We start from the raw sequence: 22,245 nt of genomic DNA, 5'->3' as shown, positions 1-22,245 counted from the left end.
AAGGGAGGTAACTCGTGGTGTACTAATTAGTGATTTTACATTGAAGGGAACTTCAATTAGGGAGATACAAGTGTTCCACTATGTTCGCAAGAGGAAGGAGACAAGCAAAAGAGCATGAGTCAGGATAAGGAAAAATCACAGATATTATGTAAGAAATATGAAAAAGGCAATCATTTGTGAGACATCTGATAGAAATAACGACATTGTTTTTCAAAATCAACCATGGTACACCAATTATGAAAGTTTAAATCAATAGTGTTAAATAATGGTTACAAATCTAACATGCTGCCTGTGACAAGTGTGGGTCATATCCTGATAAATACATAAATCACAGTATAGCACGAACATCATTACTGTATTCCAACCCACAATCCTAGAGGCCCTTTTCTTCCCATTCCTTTCCCATCACAAGCTGAATGTCTCCTTACACTTATCGGCCACCATCTTGGCAATGGCAAGGGATGAGGTAGCAGCTGGTGATGGAGCATTACGTACATGGAGGATGCGGCTAGCAAGATCTCCTTGACCCTTGTCAAACACAAAGTCTTCTATAAGGTTCCCCTCTCTGTCCAAACCCTGTGCTCTCACCCCTGTTGGTCCCCTGGAGACACAAATGCACAATCTACTTCAAGATAGATGTACATACTTTAAGTCAATGGCCACATTCTCAAGTAAGAACTATTATTTTCCTGAATCATCATTTGGTTTCTTTGTTTGACATGCTCAGCAACATTCCAGCTGTATCAACTCTAAACTATTGAGTCTGGACCAGATAATCCAGTAATTTACTTCATGACCATCAATCCGTGCAATTGGGATACAATGACATTCCTTATACAAGTCAAAATGCTTAACCACCTGATCTCTTTGGTATGACAAGCATGAGTCGCTAAAGACCAATTCTAACCTAGATCCTGATTAGCGAATCACTAGTAAGCACCAGTCATCCACACAAGCGATTCTGGATCAATCAGGTCTTACAATCAGACTTACTGACTGACTGACTGAGTTGAGTTTTACGCCGCTTTTAGCAATATTCCAGCAATATCACGGCGGGGGACACCAGAAATGGGCTTAACACATTGTGCCCATGTGGGGAATCGAACCCGGGTCCTCGGCGTGACGAGCCAACGCTTTAACCACTAGGCTACCCCACCGCCCCCAATCAGACTTACAAGGTTCACTGCACACATGTTCATGTTAACTGTTATAAACATACCATATATTAACGTAGATAAGCTGATCCCATAGATAAGCCAACCCCCTAAATTGACCCTTAAAATCAGTATCAAAATGGTATGTTCCATACATAAGCCGACCTCCCAACCTTCACTTATCTTTTCATCATGATCAGTCATCGGAAATAGTGTCAACATATTATTTTTATGATAAAATTCAAATTGTATACTTATCGTGACCCATGCTTTATTGCTTATCTCCCTTCTCCTTTCAACGGTTACGTGGAATCTTGAATACCTTAGTACCCTGAAGAATCGTAAAATCACTCACCCAACGAGTTGCCTCCCTTTTCCCACCAAATCTGTCCCATGTGACTTGAGCCCCGCTCTCATCACTCTCTCCTGATAAAGCTCACACTAGGTCTTACAGTGAAGCCCATAGTGCTGAGAGGGATGGTTGGGAGGGCTTTAGATCATGAGTCAGGATAAGTATAAAATATCAATTTTACCATAAACTTTACATATTTTTCCTTATCCTGACTCATGCTTTATTGCTTACCGAATCCAACGGAATAAGCGGCGGGTCAGCCACCTAATGGGATTCACTGTGACTGTGATTAATAGTGTCTGATCATATACCCTATGGGAACTCTTCCTTGCAGCTTCCTGGGATGTTGATGTCAAATCAGGGATCATATCTCTTATAAAAGAAGTAAATCGTGCAGATTTCATGGATTTTTAGATAATCTAGTACACCTCGATGTCTAGTTATCTATAACGATCCATATGTTAAGGTAAGGGCTATTACCGAAACTGAATCGCGACCCATATGTTAAGGCAAGGGTATAACCATAACTGAGTCTATATCACTCATGCACTGACTTATCTTGTAAGACAGGGGAACATGGACTCTCCGCCGACGGCAACGTGTCTGTTACCTTAGCATCAACGAGTCTGTGTGATAAGGGTGAGTTTCTCATATTCTAGCTGGAATCATGAGTTGTTGCGCTACTACAGGAGGGCCAACCTCATAGATACTGGATACATCTTCTGTAGTGATGTCTCGAAGATAATGGTTGGCAAACACAGTGTCCAATTTCCAAAAGCAGCCTTCCATGATGGATGATGAATGATGGATGATAAAGCGATTCCCATGTAGGGCGAGTGTCAAGGCTAATGCTCTAGCTTTGTGTGGGTTGGAGGCTCCAGGAGGGTCCAGCCCTGCTGCTTTGTAGGCTCGTAGGATGACAGCTCTGATCCAATACGAGATGGTAGTTCGTGAGACTTCAATAGTCATGGCAGGTGATAGCTGTATAAAGAGACGTTTGAATTTCCTCCTTTTGTAGCAGTCCGTTGTAAGTAGATTTTTAAAGCTCTGACTGGGCATAATGACAAGTCTTCTGTGTCATGTTGTCAGAGGAATGAAGACAATGCCGGTACGTGGAATTGACGATCTGGTTCTCCAGGTAGTTGATTCTTAGCTATAAAATCCAATTTTAGTCCCAGATGGACTGCAGCATGCTCTCCAGAGTCGAACTTAGTTCGTCCGTAGTCAAGGGCGTGTATTTCTGACATCCTATCCGCTGTAGCTAAGGCAAGGAGGAATAATGTCTTTTGGGTTAGCAATTCAAAAGTTGTGTCTCTTAGTGGTTCATAGTCGTTGCTGGTAAGATGATCCAGCACTATGTAGAGGTCCCATGCTGGAGCTCTAAACTTTTGCTGTTGGTCTTCTAATTTAAATTACCTCAATAGGGTGACGAGTTCAGGTACGCAAACTGGTCGAAACTCTTCCACTAACCATCATAGAAGTATCGAGTTGATCGTCTTAAGGCCAGTGTAACTGCCTTAGCTGCTCTGGTGGAGTACCCTCTTCGTCTCGGGCAGTGCGTAATATGTTCCATGCGTGTAGCCGGAGTGCCATTGGGTTGCCATGAGGTTGTTTTGTGTCAGGGTGGATCAGCAGATTCAGCCAATCTGGTAGACGTAGCATTGGTTTTCATAAGAGCTGAAGGAGTTCTGGAAACCAAGTTCTCGCTGGCCAGTTAGGCGCGACTAAACTCGTAGGACTTTGGTCTGGGTGATCTTGTGTAGAACTTGGCATAATAGGATCGGTGTCGGGAATGCGTATCCATTCAGTCCCTCCCAAGATATGGCTAGAGTATCGAGAGCCCATGCTTGTGGATCTGGTACTGGTTAGACGAAGGCCGCAACCTGATAGTTGAAGCGAGTCGCAAACAGATCTATGAGAGAACAGCCTTGGTCTACTGTTAGCAGTTGGAACGCTTCCAGGTGAAGCATCCATTCTGTGGGTTATGGTCTTACCGGTCTGGATAAGGCGTCAGCTAAGACGTTCTTTGCCCCTTTGCTCATAACGTTAGTTGCAGTAGAGGCGTTGAGCCTTGGAGATTTATGTAGAAGGCTACTGTTGTGTTGTCTGTGTTAATCATAAGGACTTGATGCTTTAATAGATGCACCCAGAGTTGAACTGCCTCGATAACCACCTTGAATTCCAGTTGATTTATGTGCAAGGTCTTTGCACCATGTTCGAGATGCAAACTTTTCGTTGAAGTGCACTCTCCATCCTTGTAGAGATGCATCGACGAAGAGATGTAGATTGTAGGCCAGCTCTTGCAAATAAGTCCTGTCACAGACATTCGACTTGTCTGTCCACCAGAGTAGACATGACTTCAGGTGCTGAGGGATAGATATCTTCTGCACACTGTTGAGATGAAGTCGTAGGAAGCGTTGAAGTGGTCGTAACTGCAATCTGCCAGCCCAGTTACGTTTGTAACTGGATTGTATACTGTAGTTGACGTCTAAGTTGATCTGTTAGTTGATGTGCCTGTATGCCGACGTCAAGGTAAAACGCACTGCAAAATCCCCTTTGATGTAGAAACGCAACAATGGGTTTTGTTACATCTCTAACTAGCCATGGAGGGTCGAGGTTCCGCAGGGGAGGACCCTCCACTGATAGTACTGCTCTTGATACAGGAATCGCAGATACTTCCTCGAGGCCGGATGTATAGGGAACTGCAGGTAGACATCTTGTAGATCTATGCTGGCTAGGTAGTCATTGGGTCTGATTAGATGTCGCAATTGTGGTAAGTGCAGCATCTTGAACTTGTCCGGTTTTAGTAGATCATTTAAGTTGAAACACTTCATGTTGTAGATGAGGCAGGACTTCTCCTTGGAGTTCTTTTTCGCTACTAGCAAAATTGGAGAATAAATTCCGGAACTGAGACTGCGTTGATCTAGGATCTCTATGGCATTTTTCGCTAAAAGCGAGTCAATGGTCTCTGTCAAGTTGATACGTTGTAGTTCTCCAATTCTCCCAGTAATAACCTTGACGTCCATCCAAGGTTGATGGTTGTACACGAATGACTGAGGGTGGAACAGACCAGTCGTTCAGAACCTGCATGGATCTGATCAACATTTGATCCTTGGAGTCCTTGCATACTTCCCAAGACGCTGATCAATACTGCCATCAAATAGAGTTGGCGCGCTGCCCAAGGTTTACGTAGTATAGACTTTGTGTAATAGTCTTGCCAGCTGCAGGTGGAGAGGAGTCCTTGACGCTGAAGTAAGGTCAAGCCCACCAACGTAGAAGCAAGGTGGTCGGACAAAAATTCCCGGTCCTTCTTATGTGTGACGAGTGCTGATAAGATTATTCTTTCAGTCTCTGTCTTAAAGTTCTGGAAGGTGTTGATCAAGGCTTCAATGATGGCCCGGGACCTAACCAACTCGAAGAGAGACCTCGTAGTCGTGTCTAGATATGCCAGCTTCTTATCTTCCACTCTATAACTGCGTGACTTAGATGACAACTTCCACTTCTCAGTGACTCTATGTCCGGTGCCTTGAAGAAAGGTTTCATGTTGTGTAAGGGAAATTTGCTCACATTAAACGCCGGAGTATGTTGCCCTTGAGATTTGGTAGCGTTCGCGAACGCTGACTTGAGATTTGACGGGACCTGCTATATCAGCTTCCTTGGAGGGATCATCAGCGTATCTAAATCTTCCTTCCAATGCCGTAGGTCTCTGCTGGGTTGGAGTTATGCGTCGGCGATGCTATCGGTAGACCCTCCGCAATCCATAATAAGACCTCTGAGTCTGTGCAGACAGATGCATCTACCACTTCGTGGACGCTAACATCTGAGGCCGTTGCTTTTGTCTTAAATGAAGTCGCCTATAGAGTCCGTTGGAGTAGAGTGGTTGAGAGGATGATGTGATTCAGTTGAACGTTGTTGTTGTAGTTATTGTATACAACTTGTCTGGAAACGGTCACCACAAAGTCTTGATCCAACTGTAACCTGACTTGTCCAGAGGGTTCACGAATGTTAATGAAGGTGTACTGCTTCACTGGTGACACTTTTTATTTGAGTTTGTCTACATAGATGGGTTCGCGATGCATTCGCGGACTCTATATCTCTCGCGAACCCTTTCGTGAACCATGTAGAGACGTGTAGAATCAGTAGACTGAGGCGACTGGTTGATTTTTGACTGGCGGATTCGCGAACCCTTCAATGAATCTTGTAGAGCTGATCAACAGGTTCCCGAACCCTGATGGTGTGGAAGAAGGTCTACGTTGAGATGACTGCTTTCTCTTTGACGCTGGAACAGTTGATGGTTGTTTTAGCGAACCAGGGTTCACAAACCCTGAGGCGTTAGTTGTCATCGTCTGCTGTGAAGTTATCACAGTTATCTGTGGTTCGAGAACCGGTGGTGATGTGTCTATATCATCTCATGCCATCAAGGCATTCTCGAACAATGTAGTCTCACTGGGAGACTTGGTTGGTCTAGTAGATCTGGATGAATGATGTGATGATGTTGTCTTCGACGTTGATGATTTCTTAGACGAAGCAGCTGATCTCTTTTTCTTAACCAGCCTCTGTAGTTCAGTCTCCTCCCTAAGAGGGGACTTCCCCTTAGAGAGAGGTCGTGTAGCTGTCTCTGTAAGAGTGACAGAGACGGGGGAGAGACCCCGGAGGGAATCTCAAAAACAATTCTCAAACAAGTCAGATGTCTGAGAGCCACCCTTATCTGCACCTACCTGCTGTCACGCCTGTCTTTCTCCATGACCTTGCGTAAACGTGCTAACAAATATTTATTAAATTGAAATTGTGATAAAGGTGCACAATATTTATTACGAATGTTTGACACAGAAAGGACACACAGGGTGTGGATCAGCCGCTGACATACATAGCCTGCATGTTTACATGCTACCATGTGTCATCTCAAATGGAGTGTGAAAATTCAAAAATGGACGTTGAAAATGACATGAAGAATATTTTCACAGCCTTAATTTGGATAGATAGGCCGAAATAGGAAAGATATTAGCCACAATAGGGACCCATAGTGACCGTCTAACCGTCTGCTTGGGCGATGAAGGAGAGAGTGATGAGAGCTGTGGTCAAGTCACATGTGACAGCTTTGGCAGGAATAGGGAGGCAACTCGTGGGTGAGTGATTTTACGATTCTTCAGGGAAGTAGGGGATTCAAATTTCCATGTTACCGTCGAAAAAGGAGAAGGGAGATAAGCAGTAAAAACATGAGTCAGGATAAGGAAAAATAAATCCATATTCAATTACCCAAGTTTATCCTCCGATGTTTATAACTTCAGTCATCATTATTCACAACAATCAAAATTCAGCTTATCTACGGTTATATACGGTAATTACTCTTAAATTCCATGGTATAATTCTGTCCATTAATGTTGTCAAGTTAGTTTTATGTGACATGGTTTTACAATGTATTTATACCAATTCACATTTCATTATCCAACTGCTTTACATCACAATGGGTTAAGTGAAATTAAGTGATGATGACTCTCCATATGACTCTTCTTATCTTCCTATCATGATAAAGGTTCATGTTTCATAAATGTTTTATTGGGTTTTTCAACTGAACAACTTTACCTTATGACATCAGAGAACTTCAATGAAGGCACAAATCTCTGTAGCTGTTTGACCTGGGCCCTGTAATAGATCCCCTTATACATTTCTTTCACCCCATATCCTAAATGTCGCCATGCCAGTTTCCTTAAGCCTCTGGAAACAAACACAAAGGTTTAGAGATTAAAAGCAAGTTTCAAATCCTATATTTGTATATGTACATCTACCTTCTGCATTTGGCAGTGCAACTGTACATTGTGTACTACTCTATTTAATTATGTGCTCTTTATCAAGTCATTTTCAAAGGTGGCAGGTGTATTTTCAATTTGTACAAGTCAATTGAGAATGATACCTGAAGCTAAGAGCATCTGCTAGTTCAGGAATGTTTATTTCCGTGTATCCATATCCCTCTCTCTTGAAGGCCAGAACTGCATTCGGGCCTAGCCACACATTCCCATCCATACGCGGTGTGAAGTGAACACCCAAGAAAGGAAAACGAGGATCAGGAACCTAAAAGATTAATATGACAATAGAAATTCCATTTTCAAACATCAGTGAAACAGGAAACTGATACAGAAAAAGCAGAAAAAAAGCAACAGCTTCTAGAATGCAAAATAGCAGTATTTACCAGACAGACAAAAGTATGTGGTGTTTAGGTAAAAATAGTGGTCCAAAATTGACCTAAAAATGTTTCTTCTACATACAGGGTAGATATTTCCCCGCACCAGGTCACATTTCTCAGGTATGAGTTCCAGGTATTCTCCTCGGAAAGGCACAATCCTTGGTTCCCTGTTGCATCCGGATTTCTCTGCCAGCTTGTCAGACTGCAGACCACCACACGTCACCACATATTTACATCTCAAGGCAGCATTCTGGACAGAAATTTATACCACCACACACTTGACTAAAATATTTGAACTGAAACATTTTAACTTGCAGAAAAGGGGCATTAAGTGATGAGAGGTATTTAATCAAAACCACAGAATATCACTGGATGTAGAGCCAGAATTCTCAATTGTGTAACTATCTATAGGCTGTCTAACAAGATTGAGACAGGTATCACCTGCCTAATTTACAAGGTTACACTTTACTTAGTGTGATCACCAGTGATGATTGCTGGGGTACCACGAACCAGTCAAAGTGTTTGAAACTTTACACTGAAAGGTCACATGCAACGTAAAACACAACTTTGTAGATTCTGATACCTTTCGGTATGGACTTAGCGAAACAAATCATCCAAAATACAAATTCAACTTATAAAGTTGAAAAATAACGCGATGAAAAAACACACGCGAAATCGGAGTTCAAACGATTCACTAATTTTCCCCCAGCGCTTTGGGGGAAAAGTGGTGTCAACAGCTGGGCTGCCCTGCGCTCATAGCACATGTGCAGTGAAATAGGTTCGCGCAGCTTGGAAGCGGGTTGTTTGGTGTGAGCTATTTTTCTAATGTTTTGTTGATATTTCACAGGAGCGAGCTTTTTTATATGTTATGACAGTAGATTACCGATTTAACTGTTTATATAATTTCATTTGTCTATTTCACCACACGTTCTTCTTACCGAGTCACTTTCTCAGTTCAATACTTAAAAGCAATGTCATTATTTAGCATTGACAGAATTTGTCTGCTAATGACAATATTCAATACACAACTTCGATCACTGACCACATGCAATTTGAACTTAACACCTATCAGGCTATACACCATAAACAAAACACATTGATTTATGGCCCGAGTTCGGTCTCTGTCACATTAGTAATTACACAGACAGGCAGGCGTGATACTTGTACACATGACATGTTATGATGTCTGTTGATTGCAAAATGTTATACACAAAAAATGAGCATGTATTTACAAAACCCAACATCTCTATATATACACACACAATGAGCCATGAGGGCATCTGCAAATGAACCAGTCGTTACACTTGAGTGCACACCCACCCGCTCTGACTGGGTTCGGAATCCCGGCTGGTTCATTTCTTGGGAACTAAACCGAAGTACAAAATATTGCACTTTTGTTTTGCGATTGTACGCTTATAATTTTTTTTATATGTTTTTTCATAATCAGCAATGTATATTATATGTCATGAATAAGTGATAAATGTGTTTTAATTATGCTTGATCTTTTGGTTGCATGTGACCTTTAAAAAAATCAAACCAAAGGTATTCTGAAGTAGGATTTGGTGTATCATCTCACTTTCTTAAGTTTACTGATTAAAGCTAAACTCAGCACAATTCACTCATCTAATAACCTCAACTTACTTGGGGACCTTTGCCAGATATTGTGACTGGGTACTGCAAGCCACCAGTGCTTCCTTCACTACTCTCACTGGATACATCAAACTTGGTCACTTCATAGTTTGTGTACACATGGCCGCCAAGTTTCTCAAATGTTTTCCCATAATCCCTGGTGACTACTCCCCAGTCTACAATGCCAGTATTTGGTGAATGGATGGCTTTAAGGCCCTGTAGGGAATGGAAACCAAAACATGGTATCTTATTTTATCTTGGAGGTTAACTTCTAATGGATTGTAATGCTGTACAGTTGTTAAACATTACATATCTTTCACAATTAGTTCCATATTATTCGTTGCAACTTCTATGACACATCAGTAAAGATTAATGCTGACTTTCTGTTGTGAGATTAATGCATGCAAGCATCTGCCATTAGCAACTTAAGAGGCAGGCAGTGGTTGAGGTGGGTTGTAGGGATGCAACTGTGTCATTACAGTACTGCTATTTCTAGGTATGATAAATGAGAAATATGTGCTTTACATCAATTCCTGTTGTGAGAAATGGATAATCATTATGCATGTTTTGATTGTTTGTTGTTTAATGCCACACACAGCAATATGGTGGCAGTCTGTAAATAATGGAGTCTGGATCAGACAATCCAGTGATCGACATCATGAACATCAATGACGTGTAAATTACTGAAAATGTTATAAGGATGAATAAATGATGAAAATGTGATTGACAATGCTTGATACTTACAGTTTTTGGTGTTTTTCTTACACAAGACACATAGTGAATCAAAAGCAGTGTCTACTGAATAAAGCATGACACGCAGAATGCATTTTCCAAGTTTAAAAACGAATACCATACTGGTTTAACCTGTTTGTCCAAAAGAGGGGAAATATTCTTTCATATGCAAGTGCCCAGCCCATTACAGGCAAAGACCATCCTGTGCGTGAAGATTTGTTCAATTGTACTAGGTTGGTTCTCACCTACCACACAGTTGGGTTCTATGTCCTTGATTTCATCTGGTCCAAGCACTCGCAAATCCTTGACACCGTTTTCAAGTCCTCGCTCATACAGTTTGTCTAGTCGAGGAATTTCATCAGTCTCTACAGCCACAATCAGCTGAAAATATCACAATCGCTGTTTAATTAAGAACATCAACAATTATTTATCCTAAACATTTGGGTTGAGAACACATGCAAAATATTTTTGATGCACTCTTGCAACAAGTACAAGCTTGAGAGTGAGCATGGTTTAAACCAGCCCTAGCAATTATTAAAGCCATATCACAAGGTACCCCAGCCTCCAACATCATACTGTTTCAAACCAGTTTTTGCAATTATTCCAGTCCTATCACAAGGTACTTCAGCCTGTAACATTATACTGTTGTTGGGAGTCAAACCCCTGGTCTTCAGCATGACAAGCCAACACTTGACCCTCTTACCCCAACATGGATGATGGATGCAAACCCTAATGACAACAAACACCAGCTTACAGTCTTCAAGAGGTCATAATTCAGCAGAAACAAAGACACTAACACTGTTGCAGCAGCTATTGATGTCCCACTGGTCAAATATTTTCACAAACCTTTTTCATTTTAAGTGTCCACTATGAATTGTACAAATTAAAAGTTAATTCTTAAATCATGCACATACCACCCCAAATTATTGGTATGTCATTACTGCAGATATTACCTTGGTGTATGGACCATCATTACCTTTTCTTTCTTCGCAGGAACACATTTTACTACACTGAGCTTCTGGGATTGTGGCTAGCCATGCTAACTGTAACATTACCATAAACAAATGGTAGAATGCAACTCTTTGACTATTGCATACTGACCTTGCCAACTTTCTTGTATGGCACATTATGTTCATCACAGTACTTATACGCAAGTTCAAGTCCCTCCACACACAACTTGGCCTTGAGGGTCCCGGGGGTATAATAGATACCTGCATGTACCACACCACTGTTGTTGCCACTTTGGTGGGCAGCTGAAGCAATGATACATTTATTTCACCTTATTGTGTGTGTGAGGATTGGTGTATGTATTAGGATTAATACAACTGATATATGAAGCTCCATAAGCTCAGCTTACTTTACCAATGTGTGTGTGTGTGTGTGTGTGTGTGTGTGTGTGTGTAACCCATTGGATGATTTTATGCATGTTTCATTTCATCATCACTTTCAATGATGATCAAACCTAAGAATTGTTCTACATTATACACAACACCACACAAGTACCGCTCAAAATGTGTTTGAAACAGCACACATCTCACAGTTGCAAACAAATGCAACAAGGTAGGTAACTCTGTCAACCTTATGTGTATCAATCTCTAACTGAAGTGGAGTATAAGGTTTTCATCACATAGAATTCTTTATATCAACTGAACACAAATGGGTTATCATCAAAAGGAGGAAAAAAATAGATTACCCAAGATATTTTCTTTTTCAACCACAGCAAACGAAAGTTGAGGATGTCTCATTTTCAACTCCCTTGCTGTGGCCATGCCCACAATCCCCCCTCCGACGATGATGACGTCATACTCTGAGGTTTGGCTACTGAAATATTGAAACTGATGTGAGCAATCAAGGAGTGGAATTTGATGTGGCTTAGGTTCAGATGTTAAATTGAAGCAGTGAGAATTAAAATGCCAGGATCCATTCACACATGTTTGAGTCACAAGAAAAGATGACATTTCTTAATCAATTCCTTCTCCTCAAGGAGGGGCCCACAGTGAGGCAATGGTGGGAATACAACTTACAATCTAATCTATAGAAAATCAAATCATTACATTTTTCATCCTTCATGAGGAATTGGCATTACTTTAATACTTTTGTGAATATTATATTACATTGTATAAAGTTTTATGTTTAAACACTGATTGAACTAAATCAATAATTATTCATTAAATTTACTTCTTACTCTGACATGTTTTCCATTTTGTACCATTACAAACACAGGCAAAACCATGCATGCCCCAAGTCTAAGTGCATAAACATTACAACTTTAATGGAGATTTCAAACTCAAAAAAAAAGTATTTCTCTTTTCATGTTGTTTACTCAAGAAAGAAAAGTTCATTCCTAAGGCAATGCAAAAGAGAATTCATTTCTTCAAAGATGAAGATTCTTTAACAAGTTTTTCATGTGCTTGTCTTGTTTTAAATGAAGCTTTTTTAGTGATAAGTAACTAAAGGATCCAGTGAGCATGTGAACAACACAATCCTGAGGTACCCAATAATTATCAGTTCATAGGCTTTGCAACTTTATTGGAAAGAATAGTTGGATTAGGTGTAGTAAAGTTAATGTGACCTAAGCTGAAATGTAGATCAGTCTATTTCCTATCTGCTGAGGTCTGGCATATATTGGTGTGTTATTATCCCAGTGTTCTGTGTGCGTTAATTACCAGGCACAACAGACATATTACTGATAGCTATGCTCTCGCTTCTAAAAAACTAATTAGTAAAGAGGGTTGGCTGATTTTGTTATCTGTTCCATTCCCTTAAAACTCAATTAATTAGTTGTGTCTTAAAATGAAAGGCACTCTTTCAGTTGTCACTAGGATATTTCCAAGGCTTTGTGAATAGAAATGAGGGCTGGCCAGGTGTGAACTATTTTAGACAAATGTGCAGGTGTTTGGTCATATTTACTTTTATTTAATGTGCTGCATATTGCAGGTCCAATAAATTGTACAGAAAATGAATATTTGATTGTCGGCGCACTTCCACTGCACATTTCTTTTTTCAGATTTGATAAAAAGATAGACATCAAAATTTGAAAGGAATCGTTTATCATATTGAAAATATCATATATTCAGTAAAATCATGATGATCCTGTGGCCTTGTGAGTACTGGAATAAAGACAAAGATCCAACACAATATGTCCTAATTCAAAATCACTGACATTTTCAAATAAGTGTTCAATATGAGGGCTGATACTGAATATGAGATATGTGATTTGTAAACATGAGACGTGGCTACAGATGATGGCAAGAAATCCTTGCATGGACATTTATGGTGTGACGAGAAGCTGCCACATGCAATGCACGTGTACGTCTGACATAATACTGTTTTCTTCAGTCTTCCTGATGGCAGTCAACACGTATAATATATAGAAGGTAGTTCTATGTCCTCTAAGTCCTGCTTCTCATCTTTCTGATCAATGAATCTTTTTCCAATCTGGTAACAGATCTGTGGATATTAATGACATGTCAACGGTTGATCACGTGTCTGCCATACCCTGAACTAGCATGTCTGTGTGTCTGCCAAATGCAACTGCTAGAGTGCGGGAAATATTCGCATAATCGTGCCCACGAACTCTGCAACAACCGTCCCCTTACGATGGAAGCAGCCATAATGACCGATATGACTTCACGCTATTCTCAACCTTCTATTCCTATCGTATAAGGGGAGGCAACCGCTTTGAGATTTGCAATGGAATGTTTTCTCGTGAAATGCCGACGGGCACCTGCGCGAGTTCGCCGGCGTTCGGTTGAGTCCGCCTTGTTTACTGTTCTGTAGCGGAGAGAGCCGAGAATCGCACGCTTGTGTACCGCTTGGTTGGAATAAGGCGGAAAGCACCTCAGTGGCAAGGTGTGAGGAAATGGAGGAAGAGTTGAAGTGTCCGATCTGTCGACGATTTTTTACTAAACCAGTTTTATTTCCCTGTACACACTCTTTCTGCATGGCTTGTGCTGTCAATCTGCAGGAACCTGCTCAGCAGTTGATTCCGCAAGTAACATGTAGCGAAGACGGCACCCAGGTAATCAACGACACCGTTGACTTTCCTGAAATTGACAAAGTCAGCATCGTTTCGGAAACTGACAGCGGGGTAGTATGTAATAGCCGACCATCAAGCTACGTGGGTACCCCAAGTCTGGCCAACATCTTTACCCAGACGCTACAGAGTTGCACCTATGGAATTAAGTGTCCCCTGTGTCACAAGCTTGTGTTTCTTGACGACTCTGGGGCTCATGCACTACCCCCACATCGTGTTCTAGAAGCGATCGTGGATAAATACACCCAACAAAAGCATGTAGAGATTAAATGTGAACTTTGTGAAAATGGCAGTTCCAACGCTACAACTATGTGTGAGCAATGCGAGGTGTTCTACTGTGATACCTGTCGCGATAGTTGTCACCCGTCCCGAGGGTCACTGGCAAAACATAATCTGGTCGCCCCTGCCCAGGGAAAGACGATCCTCAGGGCCAAAAACAAATCGAAGGATGCTAAATGTTATGAACATTCGGAGGAGCAGTTGAGCATGTTTTGCACTGGATGTAAAATACCTGTGTGTTTTACCTGTTCTCAGGAAGGACGCCATACTACTCATGATGTACAAGCTTTAGGGGCTTTGTGTAAAGGGTCGAAGGTAAGTCTCATTGTTATGATTAAACCCCAAACCCACTTCCTAGAACGCTGTGCATCCCCTAATCCTAATACATAAACCCTTATAGATTAGGTCCCCCTGTCCAGTATATACAAGCCACACGGCCTTGTATGTTAACCCATGGACCAGTAAACACCATGGTGTACATGTGTATTTGAAATTGATGTATTTATTGACACGCAATATACGAGCATGTGTAAATCAGATTCGTTACACGGGCAGGTATTTAGCAGCTTGTGTGATGAATGAACTGGTCTTGTAATACAGTGCACGAAGGGTCTTTATAATGACTGTTCTTTATTATGACTGCAGTGTCACAAAGATTTTTAATTTGACAACCTTGATATAAATCAGTCATGTGATCTCACAAAGAAAGTTTGCTTTTCATCTATTGAGCTTTAAATTTCACCTCTAGTTTGGTACCCTTAATTGTCTGTCTGTATATTGCTGGTTTATGTTGTCATGACTGACATGCAATACACAACTTCCTGAAAGTCACTGAAGGAGTACAATGGCCTGGAAGGAAAAGTGGTATGGATTTCATGACAAACATCAGTCATTTCAATGCCATGCCTGATGATTGGCATTACTGTATAGCATGTCAGAAAGTAGTATAGCAGAGATATATTGTGTATTTAATGTGAAATATATGCTGAAGTGGTGATCATTTGTAATAAATACATTCCCTTTCTGTGCCAGGCCTCAACCCAGAGTGGATTTACGATAAAAACACTCTGACAGGATTTAATTCCATTCATACTGAACGAATGCATTGCTGACTTGTTCAATAAAACCATAACATGCATTGGCTACATCTTAGCCTATTGCTGTACAGAAAAGTTCAGATTCATAAGACTGATGGTTACTGCATTATTAGATGATAAAGAAATATCTCCATCTATACATGTGGTCAGCACTATAGGTGTATTGTTCGAATGAAATGAGCATTATGATTCAAATGTAATAGAATATTTATGATGAGTTTTTCTTTTGAAATATCCAAACATAAGGTAGGATTTGCTTGAGTTGAAATGTAAGGTCTAATTTTAGGATCTTTGATTAGATTTTCTATTAAGTCAGATATTAATCATGGCAATTCCCAACTGAGTATGGAGAAGATGTATGAGTGGATGTGAACCCACACCCTCTGTGACCAGCCAAGCCCTGACTGTGACTGTACTCTATTGTGTATGGCGCCACAGCTAGGGTCCAGCCAGTCCTCTGAGGGGTTTCACTGAACCCTAACACCTGGAACAGCCCCAAACAAAAGACCCTTTAGTCACACCAACTGTCATATTTGGTTAGCTGGTAGAAAATGTGTTGGAAATCTGGCTTTGGCTTTTATTGATCATGCATGATGGGAATGATAAATTTGGTATTGAATGTTGATGACAAGTCATATTGCATGTTCTAAAATATTAATTCTTCTTGTAAGGATTATGGATGTGGAATAAATGGGCATTGCCTTTATCAAGCTTTTATATTGGGAATTACATTGTTCACTTGAATATTAAAGATATAAACTGAGAAACAACGATGAATATGTACATTATACAACTTTGTAACATATAAAAGTTTAAGGAAGAATGATGTGGTTTTATTGGAAGCATACCTATCTTATCAATCGCGTTGTTCTGCATTTTATCTGGATACAGATACATCTCAACCATGAATAGTACATTAAACACCTTCTTTCTTTTTGTAATGCATTTATGAAAGTGAAGATGTCTCTACTTTGAGTACCTCATGCAAAGGGATATTTTGAATAAAGTCAGGGTGTAGTGATTATATCAAGCTTTGATCTTGTGAAGAACACTGTTGTACTCTTTACTGGGATACAACAAAAGCTTGCCTTTTTCCACCTTGACTATACAATGAACACCTATTGATAAATATAATACATGTTCAGTCTTCACTCAACTCCACACTTTGATCTTAGAAGTACAGATTAAAATATTATGTGCTGTCTTTTTTAAAGTACACATGATTCAAGTAAAATGTCAAACCAAATATGAACTTCCTACTTCCTTAAATATGTTGCACTGGTAATCTCAGTACACTGGGCCTTTCAGTTCACTGAGAAACAAGCATAGCTGGGTCCATGTCATTTGTCAGGTAATCACATAAAGAGACAGGGAGAGAGCAGCTTGCCTTGCAGTGCCGTCTTCACGTCTCTCGGAGATACAAGTGTGCTGATAACTACTCCCTATTTCTTAAAGCTTATACTTGTGAGCCTTGGTGTGCACTTTCGTTCTGAAGTAAATTTGAGGATTGCACTGTTCTACCTGATAAGACATAAAAATATGTTTTCTGACAGAAGGGACCTTAAAGTCAGTTAGCAACAAGATTGTGTGATGTAGATTTAAAAAGAAACCCTGGATAAAATATGAGGTAATTGTTGTACATTTTGTATGTGTTTTGTTGTTAAGATGACCCTGCAAGATAAATAGAGACAGACATGGCATAAGAGATCAAAGCGTCTACACCTAAAATTTGTGTCATCCCGGTGATCAGAAGCACAGTTATTTTTAGCCTTTAGCAATTTTACCTAATTTGTTTGATAATGAGGTCATCTGAAATATCTCTTTATCTATAACTGTTCTATATAGCTTTGCATTAGTTCAGCTGAAGCATAGTTGCTGCAATGCTGCAAATTCAATTGTCTATATATATATCTTCCCAAAACACTTGAAAGGTTTTCACATATGCTTATGTAAAAGATATTCTAGATTGTTTGCTATTCCCATAAAGCAGAGATAGTGTTTCAGTTTTCATTATAACCTCTGTCTTGTCAAAAAGTACCAGACATTTTATGATTGCATATTGCAGTGAAATGTATACAGTAATAGTATGATAAAGCTTAATACACCTAGAAGCTAATACTTTAATGGACTGTAGCCTTAACATGGGTGCACCTGATACCATTTACAGAGTATGAAAAGATAACAGTGAGATGCTCAACACGATATGTCAGTGTGGTGAGGTGTTTGCACACTGAAGATAGTTCATCTCTCCACTTGCTTTCCCCAATCCCATGAGGTCCAATTAGACTTATGGCAGTGAGACTGGCTCACTAACTATCAGTATAATCCTCCGTCTTTCCTGCAATCCTACCAAACAGGAATGGAAGATAAACCATCACAGCCTTCCCATATCATGGATGAGTAGATGGTAGTCAGGGTTATGTTGCATTGTGTTGCAACTGACATGCAGTAAGGTAGCCCTGCGTCGTTGCCGTGCGGGTTGTTAGTTCAATTGTTTGAACATGGGTTCCTTGGTATTCAAATGGCGCCAGCAGTCTGTCTGTGGGCCTGTAACACACATTGGAGACCCAGGATCCCTTACGCTGGCCAATAGCTTTGCCATGGTGAACAATTCACTCTCTTCTGAGTACAGCAAGCCCTCTTGACTCTCTCCCTCTCCTCTCAACACTGATCGACTGACCAGACAGACCCTATCCCACTAATGTAGGAAGGGCTATGGCTTCTGTGACACTAATTCATTAGTGGGATAGCCCTGTAATGATACTAAATTTCATATAAAAAATATTGGTATACAAAAGTTGGAATTTTTTTCTTTCTAAATTTAGTTTTGAAAAGATATGTTTCTTTTTTTGTAGGAATTGGAATAATCTAAAAGCTAGTAATACATTCTGAAAATATTTTTTAGACTGGTTTTCTTTTAGAAAGGCGGTTCATGTTTCCCTATTAGCTCTTTACTAGGCAAGTAAAGTCACTCTAGCACCTTAAGAAGAGGATGTGCTCGGGCAGTTCCTAACCCCTCAACTCCTCAAGGCAAATTGAGTTACAGACTGGCAGAGGTGTGACAGAGATTCGACCAAAGGAGCCAGTATTGATTTCTTAAACTCCAAGATGTACCCAACAAGGTTTTTGCCTGTTAACATCGTGGATGAGCTATATAGGCCTCTGACTGGCATGTCAATCACTGCCTATTGCTTACTGTATAGGTGCAATACTCTGTCCAAACTGTCATGTTTACATTGATTACCTCTCACCGTTTTCTCCATCAATTCATACAGTCAATGTGAACCTTAATAAGCAGCTTTCTTGCTTGTCATTCCATCATTATTACTGGCATCAGGTGATTGATGAACCATTTGAACTGTTTGTCAACTTGCATGGCCAGATCAGTCACCTCTACAATCATGTGTGTGTACAAATATCTCCTTCATTATCTAACTAAGTTGGTATTTTTTTACAAACTGACCAATTATTTAGTTCTGTAGACTTCTTCCTGATGGTATTCAAGGGTCTTTATTTTATTTATTTAATTAAATAAATTTCATAATGTTATAGTATAGAAAAGCTACCGGTTACGAGAGCACAGACGGTGTAGCCTGCCTCGTATACCCATTTTTCAATTGCTCATGTGATTGCAATTTAGAAGTCCACTCATCCCCGCCTTGCTACATTGAATATTGCTGACAATGATGCTATACATTCCTCACAATTGTTATGAAATATGGTTACGGTGTGTTGTTTCCCTTTCAATGAAACCCAAAGGTGTGCCTAACCTACCCTTTTAATACTCATGTTAACTTAAGGAAGCCTCAGACTGGCTTGTTTATGACGATGGAGGCCCTTTGAATTGCTACAAGCAGACGGCAACATTTATGGAGTGTACATGTGCAGCTAGCCCCATTATGACCCCAGACAAGGTGCCACCATGGAGCTTGTTATTGATAAGTTTCACCAACATTTAAATGTATTCCTTATTCCATTGTCTCCCAGTTCACATCAATATTGACTAAAAGCATGCATCCAGAGCTCTGTCTATTGTTTCATAAAGGAAATCATTGCTTGGGTTCTGAGACAGGTGCGTGTATGGAGGCATATTCATTTGGATGTATTCATTGCTATTCATGGGCAAAACAATAGGATATCTGTTTGGGGATATTTCTGTCAGCAGTTGGTTTCTGTGATCAAGTCAAAATAGGGGATTTTATTATTGCCATCTTAGCGCAATGAATATTTTCAATTAGATTATATAATAACTCACTTGCAAGGGAAGAAGCAGACTCAGTAATGGATGTCTGTAGTTTTGGAAATCTATTAGTATAAACCCTTTCAACTGTTGAGCCAGAATCAAAGACAAAACTGTGATTAGAATGATAAATCCTGAATCAAATATTGCATGTCTTATTAATACAAGGGACTTGACATTGAACCGCATTCTTGAAAGGTGGAATCCTATCCACTGTGGAAGTACTTACGTCATGTGAGCAAATCTCTTTGCTTGATTACAATGACGACTACAGTACAGAAAGGTAATAACGTCCCGGATGCCAAATGTTCCCAGACATGTGTAATGGTTACCTCACACTGGCACCATATGCAATAGGTGCACATTTGCATTGTGGGGCAATTCAGAGTTGGAGTGTGTCCATGCTTTACCCCCTGCCATTAACCCGGGGCATGTTTTTATTGCCATTTGCTCCTAATGACAATCCAGTTAAGTACTCTGCAATGTGCAAGGGCAGGTCACTACGTACTGGAAAAGTACCAGATGGTTAAAAACTGTTGCTGTTATTTTATCAAATTATTGTAGCGGGAGATTCTTGTGATGGAGACAAGTTGGCTAGTCTGCCTTCTGTCCACACTCCTGTGATGTCTTCACAAAAAAGGGCTGAATGCCAGACTTGGAAGTGAAAATAGCGGGTGGTATCTTGTCACTCGGTTAAATCGTAAAATATCTTCCCAAGACTGGTTTGAAATTTCTGCAGCTTCTTTGTGTCCCATTTACCCTGATGATATTTGTTGATAAAGACATTAACACGGTAAGCACCCAAAACTGACTGATAAACATCGTGAAATGTTGTATTTTATTGATGCAGTGATGGATTTGGTGACTGTGGAGAAGACATCATAGTTTTCATATTGGTTGCAGGGCCTTTGTTGTGTGACAGATCAACCATATTGCATATCTGGGTAATAACTAATTCTAGAATCCTATTTCTGTGTGCATTACTTATTTATGATTATCACCAATTAAACTTCAGTGATCCTGCTCAATGATTGCTATTCTGAGAGTGTTGATGGATGTGATCCTTACATAAAGAGTGAGTGAGTGAGTGAGCTGGGCATATATATGTTAGTGTGTCAGTTCGTCAGGAGTCCACAGTATTGCTGGTCATAGACATTTACCACTTAGTGAAAGTCAAGAGCATGGGTCTGATGCTGAGACAGCAAGGGTCATATTCAAGCCAAATCTGGGATCCAAACTCAGAAAAGGAGCTTCTGGCTTGCCCACCCATGCTTCTTATTGTAATATTAAAGAAAGCAAAATTCTTCCATCTGAAATGCAAAATTAAAACATCAATCTCAATATTAGTGCAGATATCTACCCTATTTATCTGTCATTTCCAAAGAAAACATACTAGAGCACTTAAATGGCCATAAGCTGTATGTGGTGTTTAAGGTCCAATGTGAAAACATTTCAATTTCTCTTACGATAAAAATCCAACCCCACATTTGGAAATGAAAATAACTTCCATTAGCTATGACAGGATATTGAATGATTAATCTCTGCTTGATACTGGGATGGAGAGAGTGCTGTTATCACATGCTTCTATTATGTTACATATCTTATCCGGGATTCACTTACAGTAGGCTTGGATTACAATTGCATAGTATAAATAGGAAGAACATACACCTTCACCAGTGCAAGTAATCATATTGATTTTCAGAAGAAATGCAAATGAGATAAAACAATGATAGAGCTTCTATCATGTTTAACCCTTAATGTGTTATGTCGATTTGTTGGTGATCTACTTCTTTGCTATCAGGTGAAAACATGCTTAGTTATAGTTGGATTGAAAGGTCAATAAACAGAAGGTGACACATATTATTTTGACTGAATACTGTTGAGTAACTTGAAATTTTGTCACCCAACAGTTGCTGTTGCCTTGGTATGAATATGTGTATGGAGTTTAATTGCAGCCCAAATGAAATGGTTCTCGTTGACAATGTCAGTTATTCAGTTAATCTTAATTGTGACAAATTTCACAAGGATAAATTGTAAAGTTGTCATTTATGAAGATTAATGACTGTGCTTATATGTTATACATGGGCATTATAATCTCGTTCCTTATAACCTGTATGGCCCTTGTAATATGGAGGTTTAAGAAGGATAAAGAACAGTACAAGTTTAAATGCACTTTATTCTAAAAGAACTGTTTTTACACCAAAACAGTATTTGCATGTCACATTAAATATACCATACTATACAAATATCACTTTTTTTGTGACTTGGTTTACAACACTGTGGCAATCAGTAAGAAGTTGTGCCAGGTAGATTGTGACAGGTTGATCTGTGTTGGTCAGTTACGGTCAGTTGGAAACATGCGGTGGATGTCCCAAACAAGCCATTACTGCCAACTGACCAAGCATATACATTACATCAAGTCTAGGTAAGCAAGTGAGTTCTGTGGTCAAAGTTCACGGTTTATAGTCCAGAAGGACATTTACAGTCGTTACTTGACATGTTCATGTTCTGAACTAGTTTACAAATGTCAGAAAATGGAGGTGAA

General features: G+C 40.0%; 2 protein-coding genes across 4 annotated transcripts in view; one reads left to right on the top strand and one right to left on the bottom strand.

The window, feature by feature from the left end:
* Window positions 1-398: 398 nt before the first annotated feature.
* LOC124289690 (L-2-hydroxyglutarate dehydrogenase, mitochondrial-like) lies at window positions 399-13,677 on the bottom strand. Of its 2 annotated transcripts, none has more exons than XM_046726316.1 (9): window positions 13,547-13,677; window positions 11,742-11,869; window positions 11,150-11,301; window positions 10,298-10,429; window positions 9,329-9,532; window positions 7,770-7,937; window positions 7,418-7,575; window positions 7,090-7,221; window positions 399-601 (listed from the first exon to the last, which is right to left on the bottom strand). In XM_046726316.1, exons 1-9 carry the CDS (start codon window positions 13,660-13,662, stop codon window positions 406-408), a joined length of 1,386 nt encoding a protein of 461 aa, XP_046582272.1. In that variant the 5' UTR covers window positions 13,663-13,677; the 3' UTR covers window positions 399-405. The 2 variants fall into 2 exon arrangements, with proteins under 2 accessions (XP_046582272.1, XP_046582273.1); XM_046726317.1 differs by having other exon boundaries at window positions 11,742-11,866.
* Window positions 13,678-13,784: 107 nt separating this feature from the next.
* LOC124289707 (E3 ubiquitin-protein ligase TRIM9-like) overlaps window positions 13,785-22,245 on the top strand; it is a 189,592-nt gene continuing 181,131 nt past the window's right edge. For both annotated transcript variants that reach the window (XM_046726335.1, XM_046726334.1), the window contains exon 1: window positions 13,785-14,678. In XM_046726335.1, coding sequence (XP_046582291.1) covers window positions 13,911-14,678 — 768 coding nt within the window. In that variant the 5' untranslated portion in view covers window positions 13,785-13,910. The remainder of the gene's footprint in view (window positions 14,679-22,245) is intronic.

The sequence above is a fragment of the Haliotis rubra genome, unplaced genomic scaffold (assembly GCF_003918875.1).
Source record: "Haliotis rubra isolate DU_JTF1 unplaced genomic scaffold, ASM391887v1 Scf447, whole genome shotgun sequence".
Classification (NCBI taxonomy): Eukaryota; Metazoa; Mollusca; class Gastropoda; order Lepetellida; family Haliotidae; genus Haliotis; species Haliotis rubra.
This window is presented reverse-complemented; position numbering and strand designations above follow the sequence as displayed.

Bases quoted from the DNA above. Each gene is read 5' to 3' on its own strand.
- LOC124289690 (XM_046726316.1), bottom strand. From the start codon at position 13,662: ATGGCTGCTTCCATCGTAAGGGGACGGTTGTTGCAGAGTTCGTGGGCA. The intron at 7,576-7,769 runs GTATGTAGAAGA...TTAATCTTTTAG, and splicing joins TGCGGGGAAATATCTACCCT to GTTCCTGATCCTCGTTTTCC. The intron at 602-7,089 runs GTAAAGTTGTTC...TTGTGTCTCCAG, and splicing joins AAGTTCTCTGATGTCATAAG to GGGACCAACAGGGGTGAGAG.